This window comes from Microtus pennsylvanicus, chromosome 4 (assembly GCF_037038515.1).
Source record: "Microtus pennsylvanicus isolate mMicPen1 chromosome 4, mMicPen1.hap1, whole genome shotgun sequence".
NCBI lineage: Eukaryota > Metazoa > Chordata > Mammalia > Rodentia > Cricetidae > Microtus > Microtus pennsylvanicus.
The window spans coordinates 16332585-16355714 of NC_134582.1; the positions used below are offsets into that span (position 1 = coordinate 16332585).

The window sequence follows — 23130 nt, forward strand, 5'->3', positions numbered from 1 at the left end:
ATAATGGGATCTAACAATTAATCAACAGTTCCAGACAGTTTGCTTGTTTTACTTTTTTATTGGTTAGAACCCCAATTCTCTGAAGTTTCATGTTAAAGTTTAGGTTTTTGTTTCATTTTGTTTTATTTTTGAGACCAGGACTCTTATGGTATATGGACTAGCCCTGAAGTCACACGATAGCCAAAACTGGCTTTAAACTCATGATCCCCTTGCCTTGGTCTTCCTAGTGTTGAATGATAGGTGGGATCTTCCGTAACAGATTTAAGTTATAGATTTCTATCAGATCGGAATGATAATCTTAAAGGTTACAGTTTAATTGTCTTGAAGAATATTAATTAGTTAGATATACCTAGAGTGGGAACACAACCCTGTATTTTGTCCATTCCTTTGCCACCCCACCCAACACTTATAAATACTTTATTAACTTTACTATCATACTGGTTCCCAAATTAGCAATAAATTTTATTTTAAAATGTATTCATTATCTGTTTGTATGAACCATATTTTTAAGTTTATGAATATCCATAAAATGAAGTTAAGGTGGAATAAACGGGGTGCAGACCATATGTGTGAGATGAGAATCCTACTTGCTTCCCTGGTGGAGAGCTGGACTTCAATACACAGGAATTTAAAGGTACCAATTACTTTATATCCCTTATAAGTTGCTACTTTTAATTATGCTGACTTATTTCGATTATTTTCTTAGAGCAATTTTGCCTCATAGAAATGATTCCATTTTAACCTTTTCTGTGTTCGTCTTAAGCGTCTCCAAATAATTCCTGAGGGATAGCAGATGTACCTTGAGGCTGATGTTGGTGTCTTCTTTCTCAGGGAAACACTGCCACAGACCACCCACTATGAATCTGTGGGGTGTAGAGATGCTCACAGCCAGGGTCAGAGACGGGGCGGCTAACAAGAATGCATTCTACCCTAGCAAGGGTTCCTGCGCATGCTACGGGCTTCTTCCTGAGCTCCTCCTGGGCAACGCATGAAACTGCGCTTGCCTAGCACATGCTTCTTTTCCACACTGTGGGTATCTGCTCTGTCTCTGAGGGTTCAGAATCTCCCTTCAGTTGATCAAAGTGGACTGAAGTGATTTGTGACATGGTGTTACCACATGAATGTCTTAACAACCCAGAATATGATCTTTTAAAAAAATGATTGCATTTTTACTTACTTATTGTGTATGTGTCTGGACCACAGCATGCATGCAAATGCCAGAGGACAGACTGTGGGAATGAGTTCTCTCGCTCTATCATAGGGGTCTCAGGGCTCTAACTCAGGTTGGTATGCCTGGCGGTGGGCTCCTTTACCCACTCAGCCCTTTGACCCCAGAACACATTCTTAATCCAATATTAGAAAACAGGTGGATGCAATAGGAAGGCTTATAAACAGAAACGGGAGATTCTGGAATGGTTTCTTGTTTGCTCCGACCTCGTTTCTTAAACAACGACGAGGAAGTAGCGGGTCTCCGAAGTGCCTTTTGAGACCTTAGATTCTAGTGGGGCCAAATCAATGACACGCGCAAACAAATGTGAACCAACAGAATCGCACTGCTGGCAAAAGGAACATATGCCGTGCTAAAATGCTTTTACAGGGCGTTTCTGCTAGTTTCTTGCTGTGTGTTCGGAATTCATTCTCGCCGCATTCCTGATTAAAGTGGGACAGATGGCGGAGGTTTTAAGTAATGTCTTCATTACCAGACCTCGCAGCACTAATGGCCATTTACTGGAGCAAGGCCTTGCTCAAGTGAGTAGCAAATGAACCCTTCCCGGGGAGCAGCCAATGCCAGGGCAGTATTTATCAGCCTTCCTGAGGAGGTGGACTTTTCATCTTCACTTCCGTCTTGAACTTGTATCTGCCCCCATTAATACAGAAGGCTCAGCGCACTCTCCTTAATTCCGATGCGCATTCCCCACCCGAGAAACGTCCATACAGCCCGCGCTCTCGTTAGCTGCTGAGCCCAAGAAGGCGGCGCCAAGCTTTGCTGCTTATTTGATTTATTTCCACACTTATTTGGAAAATTCGAAATAACATTGAGCTAAATGTGTTTTAAAACAACGGCCTTGCACGTTGCTCCTCTATTCAATCCCCACTCACCTCCACTAACCAGGCCCTGTTTTAGCTGCTACTGAACAGATTTTATAGAATAAACTTTAGAACATTGTCTCATGGCTTTGCAGAGCACAGCATCCTATCTAGTTACTGTATCACAGACCTCTACAAAAGACTTGCAGCTACTGGCCAATGTCAGTACTCCTGGACCCACTGCCCTACCTTACATGGGCTTTCAGCTTCTCCACCGGACCCTCAGGAGAATTAAAAACAGGAGAACTGGAAAGTTCCTTATGCTTAGCATAATCCAGCTATATACCTTGTAATCATCATAAACGATGGTTATTTTCAGTTCACTCACAAATATCAGCTTACTCCTGTGCTTGGCTGTGTGCATCACAGGGCAGGGGCTCAGTATCTTGAAATAACAGTAGAATAAACACACTGAGGAGTCTGACCAGAGCCTGTGTCTAATACTGTAACTCTCAGAACTGCTAGGAAAGGGAGCTTTCTTCCACTCTTCTTTTCTTACATTTCAGGCACCCACGGGTAACCACTAACCTCACTTTGGGTTTTAGAGATGTTGATTACAATTCTGTTTCCCATTTCAAGTTGGCTAATCAGTTGCTTGGCTCCATAATTCTAGTCGCTTTAGAGAACTCGATGCAAATATACACTGAGCTTTCTTAGTTCCTCAGACAATCTACAGCAGTATAAAATATTCTGACACTATCAGACCCTCAACAAATGCTACAGCTTTTCCAAAAATCATAAACTGGAAGGCTGGGGGAAGCAAACTGCCAAGGGTGATTTGGGGATTCTGGGAATGACAACAGTGGCCCAGGGCATAATAAAGATGAAGGTGAATGCTATTATTCTTTCATACTGTTATGTTTGTCTTCATGGTTCTGATCTCACACAACCTTCATGTGGACTACAGATCTAAGAGTCACAGTGTTACCGAATTGTACCTCATTGGGAAACCTGCATAGTACTGAAAGGTTATACCCAGTAAGTGAAAGTTCCCTACTGACAAAGGCCTCGGAAAACTCAAACCAGTGAATATTGATTAGATAAGAAGCCAATCCAGTAATAGAATGAGAGAGAGGGTGAAGAAGACATAATTTACTAGAAGCCTAAGATTACACTCTTATCCACTCTCAGTTTAGTTTTTCAGATGCCCATTTGTACGGCTAGTAAAAGCTTATATTTCTTATTTTATCTGAATTCAGAATAGGAACACACATACTTAAATTTATGTCAATTTTTTTGGTATTTGGAGTGCTAACCACTGGAAGCTATTGCATGAGACTTTCACAGTCTTGCTTACCACTGTTTTTCCCTAACTAGACCACAGGGAGTTCTAATGTCCATAGGTTATTTATCACATACTTTGTAGCCACTTTTTCTTATAGACCCCAAGCAGCCATGGGATGCTAAAAATAAAGATATAAAAAAATAAAAATAAAAAAGAATATTTTACTGACTTGGATGTATCAAGATATATCAAACTCGAATTTATTGATTTTATTATGATTCTAATAAATGTTAGATTACAGGGATCTACTCTTTTATTGCTCCTAACAAGACTGCTCAGTGACCTAACCCATTATTTCATTCATAGACCACCGAATACACCGACTACAAGGAGAAATCAGGCCGGCCAATTGCTACCGAGCAGGTCACATGAAATGTCTAAAGGGAAAAGCTGAATTGTGTAGCACCGTGCAAACACTCACGCGCCTAGGAAGACTTCGAGCCACGTCATTCCACACCCTCTGATATGACACTGTCAGGATGAAACGTCTCTGCTTTTCCGGAGACTTACGTTTTCCATCCTCTGGACGCGGTTCTCCAGTCCTATGATTTGACCATGTTTTTCTTCAAGTTTTTCTGAAAGTTGACTCAGATTTTCAACACGTTGCTTTAACATCTGCTCTTTTTCGAGATTGTTGATCTGGGGTCAGAAAAACAAAAAGCAGTTTGCTAGACTTTTGCTTTACTTTTTAATCTATTACAAAATATAACAACATCTCATTTATCCAGTTAAAAGTGTTTTCTTTCTTAGCAGAAAATGTCCTAAAAGTAGGGTAATTACCCCACTGTATCCCAAGGTTGCTTGTTACATTGTAGCTGGGGGCAAAGGTCAGTCACAGGGAAGAAGTGTTCTCCTTAGGGAGGGGACTTCAGGCAACTCCCACCTGTAGTACACATGCATGTACATGCGCATATATAAAACAGAGCTCAAAAAACGGCTCAGTATAAAATGAGTATGTATCTGCCCTTGAGAATACCAGGCGTGCCTTCTTGACAGGTCACTCAGGTTAGGGCTGAGCCCCTGATGTAAGGACTCATATACCTGCTCCTGTAGGTAGCATTAATCACACAGTGCATCACCAGGCCACTTGTGGCTGGGTGGGGCTGACTTCTCCAGCTCATGAACCGCAGCCGGGGCTAGTACCTGAAGTAAACGCTTGCTGTCCTCATGCCTCTTCTTCATGTCTTCAGAATGTGTTTGGTAGTTGTCAAATAATCTCTGGGCTACATTCCTGAGAGCTGCGGCTCCTGCTTCTCGGGAAGCTTCCAGCTAGGAAAAATAAAAGTCACCCTGCATGTTTTTACATCACAAAATAAAAAGAGTTAAAAGGAGAACAGTTTTACGGTCAGTTAAAAGCAGTCCCTGATTACAGTTTGCAGCCATACAGATCATTTATGGGGGAGAAGTGTTGAGGAAGAGAGAAGTGTCACTTCTAGAAGTCTCTGGGAGGGCATTGGCCATGGCCATGCATCTGCCATGGTAAGGCCAGACCTGAGTTCTGTGCACACCAGTGTTCTGCATAGCTAGACGGCACACTGTCAGCACACAGAGGTGCAATCCTCTTATCGCTGATGTTAAAGAACGTACTAACAAATGCCGCACTGTAGAATTGTGGGACAAGGTTGGAGTAGTCAAAACAATGCAGTACAAACGCCGATCTTTCAAGGATACAACCTTAGGAAATGATCAAGGGTGGCTACTGAGATTTACATCCCACGGTAATCATTGTGAGGCTACAAGTAAAACAAACCCGGAAGGGGAAATACAAACCACTCAACAATAGATTAATTAAACAATTAAGGAGGTATTTCATAATACAGGTGGATTTGGTCATTTGGATTTAGGGGTATGTGACCATGTACCCATGTGTATATATGTGTGGGTGCCGACGCACAGTTCATACATGCATAGGGAGGTCAGAAGTACACCTTGGAGGTCCTTCCTTAGGTAGATGTCAATCTTGTCTTTTGTCTTTTTTTTTTCTTAAAATGGAGTTTTGTTGTTTTTTTTTTTTTGTATGCTCTGAAACTCACAGATTAGGCTAGGATGTGTGATCAGCAGTCCCAGGGATGCGCCTGCCTCCACCTCCTGAGCAGTGGGATTGCAAACACTACATCCATGTATAGCTTTCTGGGTTGGTGCTCAGCTCTGACTCAGACACTCTTGTTTGTAGAGCAAGTTCTTAGCTGATTAAGGTATCTCCCTAGCTCAAATGATTTCTTAAAGATGCAAAATCATCTTAAAATGCATAATGGTAAAAAAGCATCTAGCCTGAGATCTCTTCCAATAATAAATGGCATAATATATACTCTAGCACCGTTAGTTATAGATATGATATCTCCCAGGAAACTTCTGGAGCTTCCTACTTTTGCACAGCTGAAATTTTACACACACGGACCTCCAAAAGATTTCTTCAATACTAAAAGTAGTCTCCGAAACAAAACAGTAGGATTTAATTTGTGCAATATTCCAACATGTTGGGCATGTGTTTGAATACTGTAGGCTTATGGATATGAGTTGGTGCCCCGTAGCCAATATAGACCATGGATGCTAACTGCTTATGAGTGTCAACCAGTTGTACCTTGATCTTTAACACCTCATTTTCTCTGTTCATTTCTAGGAGCTGCTGGTCTTTTCTTCTCATGTTTTCCATGAGCAAATCCAAACTAGTGGGATCTGTTGTAGACTCTGAGCCATTCTGAAGGTTTCCAGATTGCTGAAATGAAGAAACATAGTAAGCAGAAGGAGCTGAGGGTTCTACGTCTGGACACGCAGGCAACAGGAGACTGTGTGCCACACTGGGCATAGCCTGAGCATGTGAGACCTCAAAGCCTGTCCCCACAGTGACACACTTCCTCCAGAGGCCACCCCTGTCCTCTACAAACATTAGCAAGAATGATCATCATTCACTACATAAATCAAAGAGGATTCAAACAAGCAAAAATAACACTTTGAATCTCAAATTTTGATGATTAATTCTAGACAAATGAGCCAGCTTCTGTGTCTATTCCAACTTAAAGAATCTTGGAAGAACACCCTCTATGTCTTTTTGTTTTCTACAGATTTAATTATATTATTAAAAAGTATTATATATACCAAACAATAACCATGATATTGGATTAATTAAAATCATATCCATAAATACATTTTGGTTAATCAGAATTGGACCTGCTAGCATTCAATGTTAACGGTGTTTCCTTGCTTTAACTTCATATTAAATTTATTTTTTTAATTTAAAAAGAAAACAATCTTTTTTTTTCCATTTTAATACCAATCCCAGTTACCACTCCCTCCTCTCCTCCCCTTCCCTCCACCTAACCTCCCACTGTATTCCCCCACCCACTCCTCAGAGAGTGGCACATTGCTTTGGGGAAGGTCCAAGTCCCTCCCTACTATGTCTAGGCTGAGTAAGGTATCCATCCAAAGAGAATGGGTTCCCAAAGAGCCAGTACAAGCAGTAGGGATAAATCTTGGTGCCACTGCCAGTGGCTGGCCCTGCAGTCTGTTGAATTTCTAATCAGAAATGCCAGACTATGATGTGGGAGTCCCCTCTGTGTGCAGTGATTTCCATTAATGTATAAAGAAACTGCCTTGGCCTGTTGATAGGGCAGAACTTAGGTGTGCGAGGAAGATGGGAATGAATGCTGGGAGGAAGAAGGGCAGAGTGAGACATGCAGACATTTTACCTGGTAAGCCACAGCCTCGTGGAGATACACAGATTAATAGAAATGGGTTAAATGAAGATGTAAGAATTTTCATCAAGAAGCTAGAGCTAATGGGCCAAGCAGTGATTTAATTAATACAGTTTCTGTGTGGTTATCTTGAGTGTAAGCTAGCCGGGTGGCCGGAAAGAATAAGAGGGCCCTCTCCACCTACAAGACTAGAATTCCACTGCAGTGTAATGCTGTGCAAAGCTAGGCTCCCTGAAAATACACCTGGGACACAAATCTACAGAGACTCATGGGCACGTGAAGGTGATGAGGAAACTAGAGAACACCTCAGCCCAGCAGTTTCACAGATGTGGAAACGGAGGCGCGGGGTCCGTGCTTATGCAAGTTAAGTACAAGAGCTCATGACACAGCTTCTTAACTATCATCTGCACTTCTGCTCGTCCACCTTATCTCATAGCAGAGACAGACACTATATGCAACTCCACCTACCCTGTGGTTTTGATAGCAGCGTCTACTTGCTAAGCACCTATTATGCACCATGTCATCTCCTTAAAGTTACATACACTTCTCTGCCTGGGTCCTGCAGAGAGAAGAGAGCATTATGCTCCCTTATAGAAGTGAAGAAACGTAAAATTAGAGTTTCACAAGTTCCAGTGTTCTAGTTTGATTTTAACTCCTGGGAGAAAAAGTCACACGGATCAAAAGCAACTGGGGAGATGGAAGAATTTATTTATGTAAACTTCCAGGTCCATCATTGAGGGAAGTCAGGGAAGGGTCTGGTGTGGGAGCTTAAAACTGTGGCGGAACACCGCATGCTGGTTCATTCACACACCCAAGCAGAGGTAGCTTGCTTCTACAATCCAGTGGCACCTGCCCAGCAAATGGTTCCAGTTACCCTGGCCTGGGACTTGCTACATGAATTAACAACCAAGGTAATCCCACATAGCTAAGTCTGATCGGGGCAATCCTCTGGTCAGCGTTTCTGTCTCAAGTTGGTAGCTAAAGTTAACTAGGACACCAAAGTCACACCTACATAGATGACCTTGGGACCAGATTTAGAGTCTAGGATGGCTCAATGACCAAACTTATAATTTATCCTCGATGATAAATGATCTATAGTCCAGAAATAAAAACCACGAGCTGGCAGTAATGGCACATACCTTTAATCTCAGCACTTGTAAGGCACAGGCAGTAGGATCTCTGTGAGTCTGAGACCAGTCTGGTCTACAGAGCGAGTTCCAAGACAGCCAGTGCTACACAGTCAAACTCTGACTCAAAAAAACAAAATAAACAAAACCAAAAAATTAAGCACACAGCATATATAGTTACATCCTCAGCCTGCCCTCACTCCCTCCTTCCATCCCTCCCTCCCTGTTTCTTTCTTTCTTCCTTTCTTTCTTTCTTTCTTTCTTTCTTTCTTTCTTTCTTTCTTTCAGTTTTTCTTTTATAAATTGTTTTTATTGAGCTAAATCATTTTATTATTTAATTTTCTGTCATACCTCAATATCACTCCCTTTTTGCTCAGCTTTGGAGCAATTAATTAAGACAATCTTTAGTAGTAGCCATGTTATATTAGAAACTGAGGATGACATACTATACTTACACAGGACATACTACCTTCTCATGTGATATGTGACCAGGGTTTATAGTCAATAATGCTAATGGCATAGATGCTCTTGGCTCTGCTGGTATTTAATTTGGTACAGTATGAGCTAAAAGAAGTTTGTCCAAACTCAAGTACACAAAGATGCTACTGAAATTAGAGTGTGGTGCCTAAGTTCATAGATCAGCAATTCAAACCACCAGTTGCTGTGTCCCACGGAGTAAACTTGTAAGCTTACACCTTCATCCCTGAAAAGTGTTGCTACCATGTGTTCCCCTTGGTCCAGTGTCTTCCCATATACTTTATAATTATGTTCATTTTGCAGTATTCCAGCAGGTGCTGGACATTCTGTTCTGATTCTTCTAATGAACTCCCTCATTAACATGTCGTATATACAAGCATTAATATCTTAGAGGTTAGACATGCATGAAATATTTATCACTCAACTTCAGAGAGGAATAGTGGGAAGCAAAGTTGGTAGAGTAGAAATCTATACGGCTTTATGCTGATTTTCTGAAAAATGCAAGCAATGAGTCTTGGTGCATTTATTACCTCTGCATCTCGTTTGCAATTCGCACTGCCTTGTCCTGCTTCATCTTTAAACATGTGATTTCGGATTTTTTCCAGGGTAGTTCGAATCTGGATTAAAAAAATAGTTAAGTTGTTTATAAGTCATTTAACTCCAAGTGCATCTTAATTTCTCTATACCAGGGCACCTAATTTACATATATATCCTGATGTATTTAATATTAGCATCCAACCTAAACTATATTTAGGTTAATATTGTTTAGATTAATGAAAATAGGTGTTTGGGATTTATATCTCCTTTCCAGTTAGACCTAAAATATAACAAACTAATATTATATATACTACAAAATAATTTAGTAATTAGTACTTAAAAACTGCGCGTTTTGTTCCCTTTTATCTATAATTTAGTACTAATTTAGTGTTTTGTAATTACTATAAGACAATTACTACTTAGTAATCACTACAAAATAATTACTACATAGTAATTACTACAAAATGATTATGATAATAGTAATTACTACAAAATAATTGCTATTAAATAATTACTACCAAAAATCCCTAAGACATGATCATACAAACTTATGCATAAAATTTGAGTGCCAATCTTGCTGACCTCTGGAATTACTAGACAGTCCAAGGTAATTTAATTAGCTGTTCTGAACAAATTACAAACTACCAATGTCAGAATTTTCCCATCTGTTATAACAAACAGTTTATGTGACTATCCTTTGTCACTTCTTTTCACGGTGGATTTCTCTAAAGTCACATTTTTAATGCAGTCACTTGCAGAGGGGTCACCTGCACTCGCTACCAGAGCTGTGCACAGGAACAAGGTGAGGGAAGAGAATTGGCATCAGCAGGAGGCATAAACTTCTACTTGGGAGGCAGCATCTGCTTTCAGAAAACTACCAGGGAAGGCTATAAAACAGCAGGAAATCCAGCAGAGAACGGTGGGGTGAAATTAAAGGCTGATGGGTGTCCTGAACCATCCTGGCCATTATTCAGTTCTACTGAGTGGAGAAAATCGGTTTACTTCTCGTGTAGACACAGGTTTATATTCTAGAAAAAAAAATGGCTAGCCCTGTTAAATCCAAGCAGTATCCTACGTCAAGTCATGTGAGGTCTCCCCTTTCCACGTGACATGCCTGAGAACACAACCTGGTGCCCATCATAAACAACCACATCCTGCAGGTGACATCTCGGGCCCTCATACCTTTCTCACATACTCTGTTTCTTCAAGAATGTGAGCTGACGAAGATCCACACAAGACAGAGTCGTCTTCTGTCTTACGCCTTGGGGGAACTTCTGTGGTCACTGTTACAGTTGTCATTCTGGATCCTGGCATTAGGAAAACATAAGTCAGCTCAGCAACACAACATAAAGAAGTTCCGCGATAATCAGAGCCTTGGTATCAAATGTTCAGTATCATCTTAGACTGCAAAATCTCAAGAGCGGGGCCCTGTTTCATTCACTTTATGTTATAGCATAATGTAAGTGCTTACTAAATGTCTGTGGAACCAGAAATACAGTTAAAATCAAACTGTGTGTGCATCTCCTGAAGAACCTTGATTAAAGCTGTTTATCAAAAGACCCTCAGAGAAAAGATCCAAATAGTATTGGTAAGTAGAGCACTGTTATGTAATATTCTTTATGATATATGATATGACTCAATTAAAAATATAGTATAGAATGAATATACAATATCACATTTTCTTATTTTTTTTAAAAAGGTGGCTAATATGAATGAAGACAAATATTGACTCAAAACTTTGACAAAGTAGGCAGACTAGCTTGGGTTCCCGAGTGAGATCCTGACTTCACACACATGAACATACACACACATATACATACAAACACACACGAACAAACACACACAAGAATATGAATACAATCACACAAAAGGGAGGAAAAGAAGACACAGTGACTGGGTTCTAATAGAGTAACAGTCACACTCCTGTGGACAGGCTGTACTATCTGGATATCACGTCCTCCTGAGGAAAAGCTGAATCCTCTTGGGTACTTCAGGTCCATAAAACTAAGTATGACAGGTGATCAAATACTATTTAAATGAAGGATGGCAGTCATCCTAAATGACTGTAATGACCTGAATAATATCAAAAATCTTAAATCCTTGAGCTTATAGCAGGTGAGAACTTACTACTGCCATGGCCTTTGTTGTCTCCTCAATCCCCCCCCCCCCCAGCCACCGCAGGCTGCTGAGCCAACAACTAGATGGAAATGGGACAGAGGCAGAAGAAAGAAAAAGACGTAGCAAGCACATGTCACATCAATAATACATTGACCCCATTTTTTAGCAGCTAAATAGTTAATAATGGGAAGTTTTTATGGTATGTCAGCTAACAAAATCAAAGGAATCAACAGGCTTACAAAATGTCACATTTGTAACTGCTGTCAAGGAAATGGTTCTAAAAGAATTCTCATGCACAGCTAAGAACCCTGGGTAAAAAGTCTAATGAGGAACATTACGGCTTGAGGGGCCTCAATCCTCAGGCATCCATGTAACTAAGTCTGCTACATATTAAGTCTTGGGGCTGGGAGGAGGCTCAGTGTTGAGAACACTTGCTACTCTGAAGAGGATAATTTAGTCACGACAGCAGCTTACAACTACCTACAACTTGGGTTCCAGGAGATCTGACGCCCTCTTCTGGCCTTCCCGGGCATCTGCATGCATGTGCTCTACAGACATACAGGCACATACACACACAAAATAAAAAATTTTAAAGAGTTTTAAAAGACAAGTAATCAAATACAATAGATGAATCTTGTTTGAATCCTGCCTTAAACACACTAGGCATATGTAGTTTTTGTTCTTAAATTGACTGGAAAAAGCCAATAGTGGAGAGTTCTTATCACACTCTGAGAAGTAGCTCATTTGGTAAGGTGCTTGCCTTACAAACAGAGGAACTGAAATCAACCCCACTGAATCCAAGGGGAAAAGCCAGGCACTGTGGCACTCATTTGGAACCCCAACATTCCAGAGCTAAGAAATAAGCAAATCCCTCAAACTCACTGGCAGCCAAACAAGCCTATTTGATTAGTGTTGGGCCAATGGAAAAAAATCTGTCCCAATAAATAAATAAATAAATAAATAAATAAATAAATAAATAAATAAATAAAATGTGGGAAATACCTGAGAACTAACAGCAGAGGTTATCTTTGCCCGCCACATGCATGCACACACATGCACATAACCATGCACCTGCACAAATATGGACACACATACACACACACACACACACACACACACACACACACACACACACACAAGAACCCCTTATGTTTCTAAGCTTAAAGGAATTAAGACACCCTTTTAGAAAATTATGTCTGTTAGTGACACTTGCTGCGATTTTGTGGGTAAAATGGTCACATTAGGGCCTGCTATGGAGGAATAAACATTAAAGATGGAGAAGATGGAGTTTGGAGAAAGATGACATTCATGTCTTATTCAAAAGTTTGGCAAACTATAGGTGACTTAAATCAACAATGTTCTTCACGGTTTGCATGCTCAAATACTTGGCACTCCGCTGTTGGTTGTGATTTGGAAGTTTACAGAACCTTTCAATGACTTTTGGCTGGAGGAGGCGGGCCTTGCTTCTGCTCCAGTGCTCCACCTCCTGGTCTGGCCTCTAAGCAAGAAAGTCTACCTCAGGGTCTCTCTACAGAGCCACCCTTCCAAAAATCTGGGACGAGGTAAATCTACCCTCCTTAAGTTGGGTCTCAGGCACTTTGTCACAGTGGTGAAAAAACTAGCCAATAGAAAACAAGCTACAATTAAAATCTGTGTTTATAATCTGAGTGTAGAATTATTAAAAACTTCTCTACTGATTAGGAACTTAAGACTCAAATAGTGATGCGAATTTACCCAAGATCACAATAAAACTAAGAGAGACAAAACTCAAACCCTAGTCTTTTTCATCCCAAGTGTAAGGGCACTTCCATCCCATCCAGACGGTCTTCCCTAGAAAGAAACAACAAAATGCTTAAATCTAGCAAGGACCCATGCTGCTAAAAGGCAGAGAGGATTTTTATATTGGCCCACACCACCTTGAAGAAAGATTGTCTACAGGGAAGCCACAAAGCCCTGAGTTTATCCCTTAATCTTCAATGAAATTGACAGGGCATGCCAAGAATTTTCCATTTTATTGCAAATCCCCTCAGAAGGCAGCAACGGTTCTCTTTTGTTTCAGCAGAACTCAATTTGGCAGCATCAACCCCACAGGTCTGCTGTGTGGAACGACATGGAGGTACTTCCCTCTCTTGGGCCTCTGAAGTCGCTTCCAGGATTAGGGACTTGGTCCACAACAAGATTTGAGTACTCAAAGAAAAATAAAACCCCTTGGAGACAATAAGCAATGTGTTCAGAAACTTGAAGAGGGTGGTCAGCAATCTGTACTTTGGCCTTCCGTCTGGTACCCCTCTGCTTGCACAGCTGATAAGATTATTCTTATATTTTTAATGCTCCCAAATAATTCAAAAGTATATTACTTCATAAAATGTGAAATGTATGTGAAGTTGAAATTCGTGAGCACTAAATTCAGAAACGCGAATGTGGCTTGAATCTGAAACGTACTCAAGTTCACGTTCTGTGCACCTGCTCCTCTGGCCGGTGGGCCTGTTTGGGGTGACTCTGAAAGCTTTAGACACTGAGGTATAGCTGGCAGAAGTGGGTGGGTAGAAGCGAATCATTAAAGGTTATTAATCACCCCTTTTCCTACTCCCTTTCTGAAACTTTGGCCCTACCACAGCACAGGTGAGCATTACCACAGAAGCAGTACACAACAAGCAAAACTAAAATACTTACTATCTGCTCATCTCCAGAAGGAGAAAGAAGTTATGGGAGGGCAGGGAAGAAGGACCGTGGCAGCAGGAACTGGATGCCAGCAAAGCCACCACCCAGCTTGGGCTGAGTTCTTTTCCCCACTGCAGCTCGCGTCTCCACAGCCTTACTGAGTTACTTTCATTTTCCTTTTTCATATGGGCTGCACTGTGTGCATGGGATGTATTGTGTGCATGGGATGCATTATGCGCTTGGGATGTACTGTATTGTATTGTGTGCTTGGGATGCATTGTGTACTCGGGATGTATTGTATTGTATTGTGTGCTTGGGATACATTGTGTACATCCATTACATCACTAAAATCGAGTCATCAGAAAAAAATGCCACACACCCCCCCCCCCGCTTTCTTCGTCTTTCCTAATCTCACAATCACATTGGGCCCATGTCAGAGACCCCAAAATATATTTTCTTCTCTGCCTTTCATTTCTGATAACAATGACATCTTCTTCTTAATCCCGATTTAAGTAATCCTCAGTGATGTTCTCCCCAAAACACCAACCTCCCTGCTTACTACTTGTAAAAGTTACATAAAAATTTAGCTTGAATTTATATATAGGTAAAATAAGGGGGCAATCCCGAGAGCAAATGGGTTGTATTTAATGGCTGGGGGAAGAAGGTACTCAATGGACCAATGGTCTGTAAACATCAGTATTACTGCATTTATATCCCTAATAACCTCAGAAGATGAGCCACCCATGACGGGAAGGGACGCAGACCCCTGGGGTTATAGCTTTACATCCAACAGCAGCTATATGAAATTAAGTTCCATTTCTCTTTGATTCAGAAAACTTTTGTGCCTACAGTCCCTGAGTGAAATAAAGAAATTCAAGATGGGGGCAGGAGAGGGGGCATGCACGGCAAAGTCCAACCAGCCATATGGCATTATCAGCCTGGGGAAAATCCATGTTAGCATTTTATTTCAGCCAGAAGTAGATTAGACAGATAAAATTTTCAAAATAAAACACAATCAGTTAATTAAAGTGAGGAAAGGCTTTATTTGTTTTATGCTAGGATGGATTGAAGACAGCTTCCATGTGGCACCATGCCAAGAGGAGGTATTTCCTGTATCAGGCCTTGTAAACAAGGCAGGGGGGGTGGGATGGGGTGCTGGGCAGATACTGCTCCTGCCCCTCCTCTTCAGCCAAAGCAGCATTGCTTTGTCTTACCATACAGTGTCTTTCCTAGAGCTTTCAGTGAATAAAAAGGGTTCTGTGGCTAAAGGGTTCAGAGGGAGCTCTCCTAGCTTCCTGGTCCATGGATACATCCAGGCCATGGATATATCACCACACCACCCACGAGATACTCGGTATGGGTGCTTCCCCATGGCTCAGGGCCTCAGTTTCTTTTATGGTAAAATTCGAGTAATATTAACTATTAATAATAAAAATCGACGGGATAGTTTGGGAGTTAATATTTGTGAGTCACTTAGCACATATAACACGAAATAAATGATTTGCACATGTTTGTCAAATGAGTAAATAAAATATGAGACACTTACCCATAATTAAAGTTGAAGAGCAGTCTGGGTGGTCTTGTTCTTATAGTGGGGGAAAATCAGGCAACATTGGAAATAGTCTGCATTGTGAGATGGGCTATGCATTTTGAAACTAGCAAATTACAGCAGCCATTCCTTATTACTAAAGAATTGATAGTTTGTCAACATATCCAAATGATGATGCTATTAATAGCTTACAGTCGACACAGCAAAGCAGACATAGTGGGGTGCATTGTTTTCTGTGAGATAAACCAACATACCACTGGACCGGGATGACGTAATTAAACACACTTCACAGTTTAAAGACCTGAGAAGAGCTGAGAGAGTATGAAATAAGTGCATACAAGGGCTTTGCAACAGATCTAACTGTGACCACAAATTGCCAGGCTGAAGTTCGAGGCCCCGGTGTCTCAGAACACGACATTCTTTGATAGGGTAATTGTGTGTATAGTAAGATTAAGCAGAAACGACCTGACGCAGGAGCAGCACCGACCTTCCGTCCAGTTGCAGATACCTTTATGTGTAAGGCGGGCTTAGAGATGGACTCATAGGACAAGGCCATGAGAAGATGAAGGCACACGTGGGAAGATGCTTCTTCCAGCCAAGAAGCACCAAGGATTTGCCTCAGGCCTCTAGCAGCCTGAAGGGAGGCCTACAACAGACTCTGTTCCAGGTTCTCAAACAGATCTACCTGCAAATGCCTTGATCTCAGACTTCCAAACAACACAACTCCAAGATGGCAAATTTCTGTTTAAGCCTCTCAGCTGGTGGCTCTAGGCTAGAGCTGCTATAGGAATCTAATACAGGGCTATTTGTAGTCAAGAAACGTTAATAAAGGCATTTCTTTTCTTTACCTGTTGGTTCATCCTTTCTGGTAGTAGAGATTTCCTGAACTTTGCTGTGGTAGGAGCTGTGTCTGCAGGGTCAGCCTCTGAAGACTGCTGCATAGACCTTTGAGTTCAGCAAGAGAGGCAGAGCAGAGTATATAAATATGTGGGAGGGCAGTGGAAAGCAGACTTGGGGAGCAGGATAAAAGGAGGTGCTGTTCCGAATAAACATTAAGGAAGTCAACCTAGGGAGGTACCGCTGGAGAAAGTCTGGAACACAGGAAAACCCATGGCTAACTGGAGAAGCGGGTTCTAGAGATGGGGGGGCGGATGGAGAAACGGCAAAGCAGATTTGCCTGAGCTGGTTCTGAGGGCACCAAGGCAGACAGCACAGAGCAGCTGGCTCTGGATACCCAGCGCAGGACTTCCCCCCAGATTGATGGAGTTATCATTTTCAGTTTGCCCAAGTCTTGAAAGAAAAATCCCCTCACAAACACACTGAGAAAGAAGCAGGAAGTAATGGTGAGCATTGGTCCCCCCAAAGAATCCTACTTGCTCTTTTGCAGTCCTAATCTTGTAGAATGAGCCTCACAGAGGCCCTCCCAATTTCCAAACTTAGTGTTTCAACTTCCTCACCAATTCTGGGGCCGATTACACACTCTTGTAGCAGATTCCTAGGCAAGATCATCCCGTCAATTACAGTGTTCTGTAAGCAGGAGCCCCGACTGGTTTTTGCCACATTCTTCTGAGTTTTCAGGTTTCAGAGTTTTGGCTTAGCGCTAACAATATTGTTTAGTTTTGATCAGTAGGATATGTGTATGCTTTGATACTAGGTAAACTGTAAAAGCAAGTTAGAAGAAAAATCCTACAGGATGAACAGATTGTCGGGGGAGGAGGCCGTAAATCTCCATGTCTTGAAGAGAATGTTTATGCCTGGAATACTAAGTAGCACACCTGTTCTGTGACATTACACAGTGCAATGGTGACATCCAGTGTCTGACTATAAGCCTCAGGGGACAGGGTTTACCTGACAATGAAGCACAGCCCACCAAAGGCATGCATGTAACACCCATGTTCTGCTTCCAAGCATTTCTCTATGATATTCTTAGGAAGAGTTAATTCTGTCCAACCACGTGTTTATTTTTCAGTACACAGGCACAGGTTTGTAGTATGTGTAAGTCCTAAAGACAACTCCTAGATATAGAATATAGGTATTTCTGGGGCTGGAGAGATGGCTCAGTGGTTAAGAGCATTGCCTGCTCTTCCAAAGGTCCTGAGTTCAATTCCCAGCAACCACATGGTGGCTCACAACCATCTGTAAAGAGGTCTGGCGCCCTCTTCTGGCCTTCAGGCATACACACCGAATATTGTATACATAATAAATAAATAAATAAATAAATAAATAAATAAATAGAATATAGGTATTTCTTTATAATAATTTCAAAACATTTGAAATTAGAATCCACATGTGAGGCAAAACATAAAACAGTTGTCTTTCTGAACCCCAGTGACCTCATTCAAATTAAATGTTTTCAGTTCCCTCCATCCATCAGCACATTTCACTTTTCTTTGTAGCTGAGTGATACTGTATTTATGTATAAACCACTTTTCATCCATCCCTCTGTTGATGAACATCTAGTTGGCTCCATTTCTAGCTCCTGTGAACACCACAGCAATGAACACGGAAGGCAAGAGTCTCTGTCGCAGGTCACAAAGTCTGCTGATATACACCTAGGGGTGGTATTGCTAGGTCACATGGCAGTTCTATTTTTTAGCTTCTGAGACACCTCTGAACTAATTTCCAAAGTGACCGCCACTAGTTTATGGTCCCACCAACGCCGCATGAGTTCCCCTTCCCCCACCTCCACATCTACAGCAGCTCTTGCTGACATTGGTCCTCCTGATAAAAGTCTTTCCGACTGGACAGAAGGAGAATTCTAGAGCAGTTTAACTTTTCATCCCGACAGCTGAGGATATTGAAAACTCTTAGTGTTTTCTTGCCATGTGCATCTCTTCTATTAAATTTTTGTTCAGTTTCACGGCTTGCCTTTTTCTTCCTTCCTTCCTTTTTTCCTCCCTCACTAGTTTTCTCTCTTTTCTTCCCTTGAGCCTTCTCAACCCCCCTTGTCAGGTCCTTTTTTTTTTTTAAACCTTCTGGCCTTTTGCATATATATATTACAACTTCCACTTTTGTGTTTTTATGGGATGCCATACGTATGAATATGTGTGTCTCTGCATTTATATGTGTGTCTTGTGCTTTTTCTTAGGGTTTTTTCTGCTCGTTTTGACCTGTTTATTTTGTTTTTATTTTATCTTCTTTCATTTTGTTATTATTTCTTAGATGCCTGTTTGTTTTCCAAAGAAAAACAAAAGGGTGTGGATCCTGATGGGACTGGGGGTGAGAACAGGAGAAGTAAGGGGAGGGGAAAACTATAATCAGAATATATTGTTTGAGAAATACTTATTTTCAGTATAAGGGGGGGTGGGAAGAAAGTTAATCATGAGAACTGGGCACTAACATAAAAAGCAGGAAGAAATATAAGAACTATGCAAGAAGCAGATGAGTATTTACAGTAAGATTTAAATTTGACCCATGAAGCTTCAACTCATGCTGAAGCATCAACCCCTGCATCCTGACCCTTCCGGATGCTTTTCTTGAGGACCTTCAGGCACAGATTATTGAAGCAATGACTATGACATTGGTTCAGAGCCTGAAGCAGCCACAACCTTTCTTTCTGCCATCTGTGCTCCTTTCTGTACAGTGAAGATGCCTGGCTTTCCCAAAACACCATCCTACCTTGACTCAAGTGATAATAGAAAAATATCAGAGAGAGATAATGGATGTTTGGTGTTGACACTATGGACTTCTTCCTGCCAATCTTAACAATGGAGATGAACTGGGGAAAAATAATGAGAAGGTGCTCCCAGCTCAATGCCTGTTGAGTTCTTCCTCTTGGTGGATCCACACAGCGTGAAGGAAGCTTCCACCCTAATTCCTGAGGTGCATGTAGGGGAAAGGATGAAGGTGGAATCCTGGAGATGGAATAAACAAGATTTCCACTGCAAAATTTTTCAAAAAGCATCTGTTTTGTGACCTTTCAAACCTTTGCCAACGTGGGAAAAGCAAAAGGTATGACTGAGATCAAACAGTCAAGGTCTCTCAGAAGACCTTCAGGAGGCTCCTCTGAACATTCCAAACAGAAAGAAGTCCTGAGCTGTATATGAGAATACATTCAACACAGAAAATAACCTTATTTGATTCAGGTTATCTTGCCCTCAATGAAGGGTGTTTTTTTTTTTTAAAAAAAAATATCTTGCATTCTAACTTGCCAAAAAAGGAGACCTCGAACTATCTTACCATCCATGTTTTTTGCAGTGCGATCTTTGAGTAGCAACAGAAAGGCACTCACTGATATATTGTCTTCTCTCTCATCATCAGAACCCATCAACTCTAGCAGAGTTTCAGCTCAAATATGGAAAAGACTTTTAGCCTTAGTCAGCACGCATCACCTTCCTCCGAAGGCACCCACTGTCCCAGCACACAGCAAAGCAAATGGAGGCCTAGAAAGCAGTCAGCTTCCTGCATCCTAACTAAGTTACCCCCTTGCTTTTGCAACATTGGGACATTCTTACTGGATTTCCAAGACAATTTCATACAGAAAATCCCACTGTTTACCAGGAATGGGATGATAAAATTGTGATGCTCATATTAAAGATTGTAGTAGGGATGTAGTTCAATTGGTACTATGCTTTTCTATTACGCACTAAGTCCCAAGTTTGATTCTCGGCTCTGCAGGAAATCAGATATGTTTTAGAGTATTTTAATTCCACCTCCAATAAAGCTGATTTCAAGGAAACCGAATAATGGTAAGAATAACTTGAACATAGCTGATTTGTCCTCCATGGGGAATTGCAATAATTATTTCTATGATCTTCTAATTTAAAGGAGAAAATAATTGTGTGAATAGGGTTTCTTAAATTTTAAATTTTATGTTCATTTTTCCCTCTAGAATCACTGCTACCTAAAGAAACACATTTAGTCTTTGGTTATTTTGCAGCAAACTAACATTTGACTTTTTATAGTCAATAACTTCATGTTGATAATATTAAACCTAGAATCTATAACTTCTAAGTTTTCCCCAAATCTATATGAAGTAGAATGGCACTGGCCCAAACAGCATGGAGTTCTTCTCCAAGTTGTGGGTTTCATTCTCAGTGAAGAAAATGTCTTTTGGAATGAAGTTTCTCTTAGCCATGTCAAAACTGACAGGTGGTTGTTGATATGTTTCCTGACATATGCTCGTATATTGCTCTGGAGGGATCCAGAGTTATATAACCAGACAGGACTGTGTCTTCCTGTGCCTTCAACATGCACCATTATGACAGGCAGGAACATCATACTGACCTAAAGAATGTATGATCCGGTCCACAATGTCACAATTGCTTAAAGTGTTGTCTATAGCTGAATGTATATAAACGACCCTACTAACGTTTGCTTTCCAAACCCATGCAGAGGACAGATTTCGCGCTTAGCAAAATGCAAGTTTATTTGAACAGGTTACTAAATTAATCAACCACAAAATACTGTTTGGCGAGTACAACCCGAATGAATCCACAAGTTGTTTGCAGCACATTTTTGTGGTTATGAAATGTTTCGATCATCTAAATTGGATGCACCTGTCTCAGTTAAAAAACCATAAACCTACAACTTTAAGCACTTTTCAATTCTCTTGAAAATCCTTTCTCCATCAGCAATTTTCCGAAGTAAATGTTTTTACAGCTTCGGCCAAATCCAGCTTACATTTTTAAGCATTTTGGCCAAAACGTGGGTTGCACCCCAGGCGCCCTGTTGGAACACATTTGAAACTACCAAGCTCAAAGAGGATATTATGTGGATTTATTAAGGTTGTAGCCCCTATTAGTAAGTCAACAAAGAGTGCCTATGTTTATTTTCAAGAACAAATTAAGAATCTTAAGAAATCTGCCTGGATCCTAGGCCATCCCCCTTCTTTTCTTTATTTCTGGAGGTGAGGAGTCATACAGTGCTCTTCCCTGCCTGAGACACAAATTCGTGGGCTCCCTCCTTTTCCCTCCCCATCCCCCTGCCTGGAGAGAAGGAGGGAGGAAGGCATCCCAGCAACAAGGGAACAACAGCACCAATTGTGGGCACCTGACACTCCCGCCAGCTCAAGTTTCTGGAAAACCAGTCTTCAGTAGTGCTGAATATTTAATGGCATGGGGTAGCATCCCGAGACTAGATCACCTTTTGCCCTTCCTAAACTTTCTGTTTGCCTTTCCTAAGCTTCTAATAACCTTCATATAGCACTAAGGGAAAGGAGCAGGGAGTCTCTATTTTTCCAGTCAAACAGCTGTGACGTGATGGTAGAACATCACTACCTCCTGGACTGGAGGCGTGCTCTCTGCTGGGAAGTTTATGCTCACTCTTTTCCTCCTCAAAGCGGCTCAAAATTCACAACGATCCACTCTAGCACCCAAACTGCTCCTGTAGGTGGTTTTGCTCACTGGCAAAGCTGTCTCGGGCCCGTCTAAAATCTAGGCTGAAAAATAGAAACAGTTCAGCAGTGGGCTATGCCCTTGAAGCACCTGCAGCTTCCTCGTGAGTCAGCCAGAACAAGTGATTGATACCTTTGCTCAGGTGCTTTCCTGCTAAAAATTGCGGAAGCAGAAACTGCAGCTCCAGTGAGTTTGCAGCATTTTCCTAGGTTTCTCCAGGGTCACTGAAACAAACAGGCAGACAGGCCTCTCAGGAGTTCCGACTAAAGGATTAAATAACAACAGCCTAAATAAACAGGTGTGTGTGCCCTGGGGTGGATTCCTTTGGAGGAGAAAGGCAACTTTCTCTCTTCCTTGAAACTAAAGGAAAATCCGAGCCCAGAAGAGAAAGGTTCGAAGAACCACCCTCTTCACCTCTCTAAGACTGTTTCCCTCTTTTCCAGGAAACGTCCCAGGACTCAAAGCTCCGCGGGTGACCCGCCTCCAGGGTCACCTGGGTCCCCCCCAACCTGGCGCGTCTCTGGTGCAGCCGCAACTAACTGCAAGGGCTCGCCTACCTTGGAGGGCGCTCAGCACAAGGCCCCGCCTGCTGCTGAAGCTCAGGGAGGGAGATCCGGGGGTGTGCCCAGGGTCAGTACCCGGCTGGTGCAGATGGCGACTGTGAGCAGCTAGAGCTCAGTTAGATAGGGCGTCCAGGGCAGAGTCCGGGGCTGGGTGGGCCCCTGGGAGGAGCCTCTGCTCTCCGATCCCTTGGAGGCGGGCTCGTAAAGACAAACCACCGCCCCGCGGGGCCTGTCCCAGGAAAGAGGTTTTAGAGGAGGGGCCCACGTTGGTGAAGTTCTACAACCACCTAAATCCACAAACTTACCGTGTGTGTGTGTGTGTGTGTGTGTGTGTGTGTCTGTGTGTGTGTGTGTGTGAATAAAACTTTATTTGGTGAAGATCTGAAACTGAACAATTGCAAAACTAGGAGGAAAAGTTCCGTTGACCCCTCAGCCAGTGAGTGCCAAGGTCCACACATCCATAGAGGTGGTTTTATCAAAACTATGAAATTAACAACGTCCATTGCTATTAATAAAATCCAACTTTCTGCAATTGTCACTAGTTTTTGAGCAAATATCGTTTACCCCTGCCCCAAGATCCTGTTCAAAATACTATGTGGCAGTAGTGGAGGTTACTTTGACTCTACTGGTCTGGGACAGTTTCTCACTCCTTCCTTTCTCAGTCAGCTTTACAGATTTGAGGCATACTTGTAAGGTTT

The 23130-nt window shown here is 41.8% G+C and overlaps 1 protein-coding gene across 3 annotated transcripts in view; it reads right to left on the reverse strand.

Annotated features, from left to right (window-relative positions):
- Ccdc68 (coiled-coil domain containing 68) overlaps positions 1-22574 on the reverse strand; it is a 34759-nt gene extending 12185 nt beyond the window's left edge. Inside the window, exons 1-7 of one of the 3 annotated variants that reach the window (XM_075970815.1) lie at positions 22427-22574; positions 22002-22093; positions 10389-10513; positions 9200-9286; positions 5955-6089; positions 4517-4642; positions 3884-4012 (exon numbers count right to left, since the gene is read on the reverse strand). In XM_075970815.1, the coding sequence (XP_075826930.1) occupies positions 3884-4012; positions 4517-4642; positions 5955-6089; positions 9200-9286; positions 10389-10505 (594 nt within the window). In that variant the 5' untranslated portion in view covers positions 10506-10513; positions 22002-22093; positions 22427-22574. Of the gene's footprint in view, positions 1-3883; positions 4013-4516; positions 4643-5954; positions 6090-9199; positions 9287-10388; positions 10514-13997; positions 14125-22001; positions 22094-22426 lie in introns of those variants that run through there. The other 2 variants (XM_075970813.1, XM_075970816.1) reach the window with 2 other exon arrangements.
- Between the last annotated feature and the right edge of the window lie 556 nt (positions 22575-23130).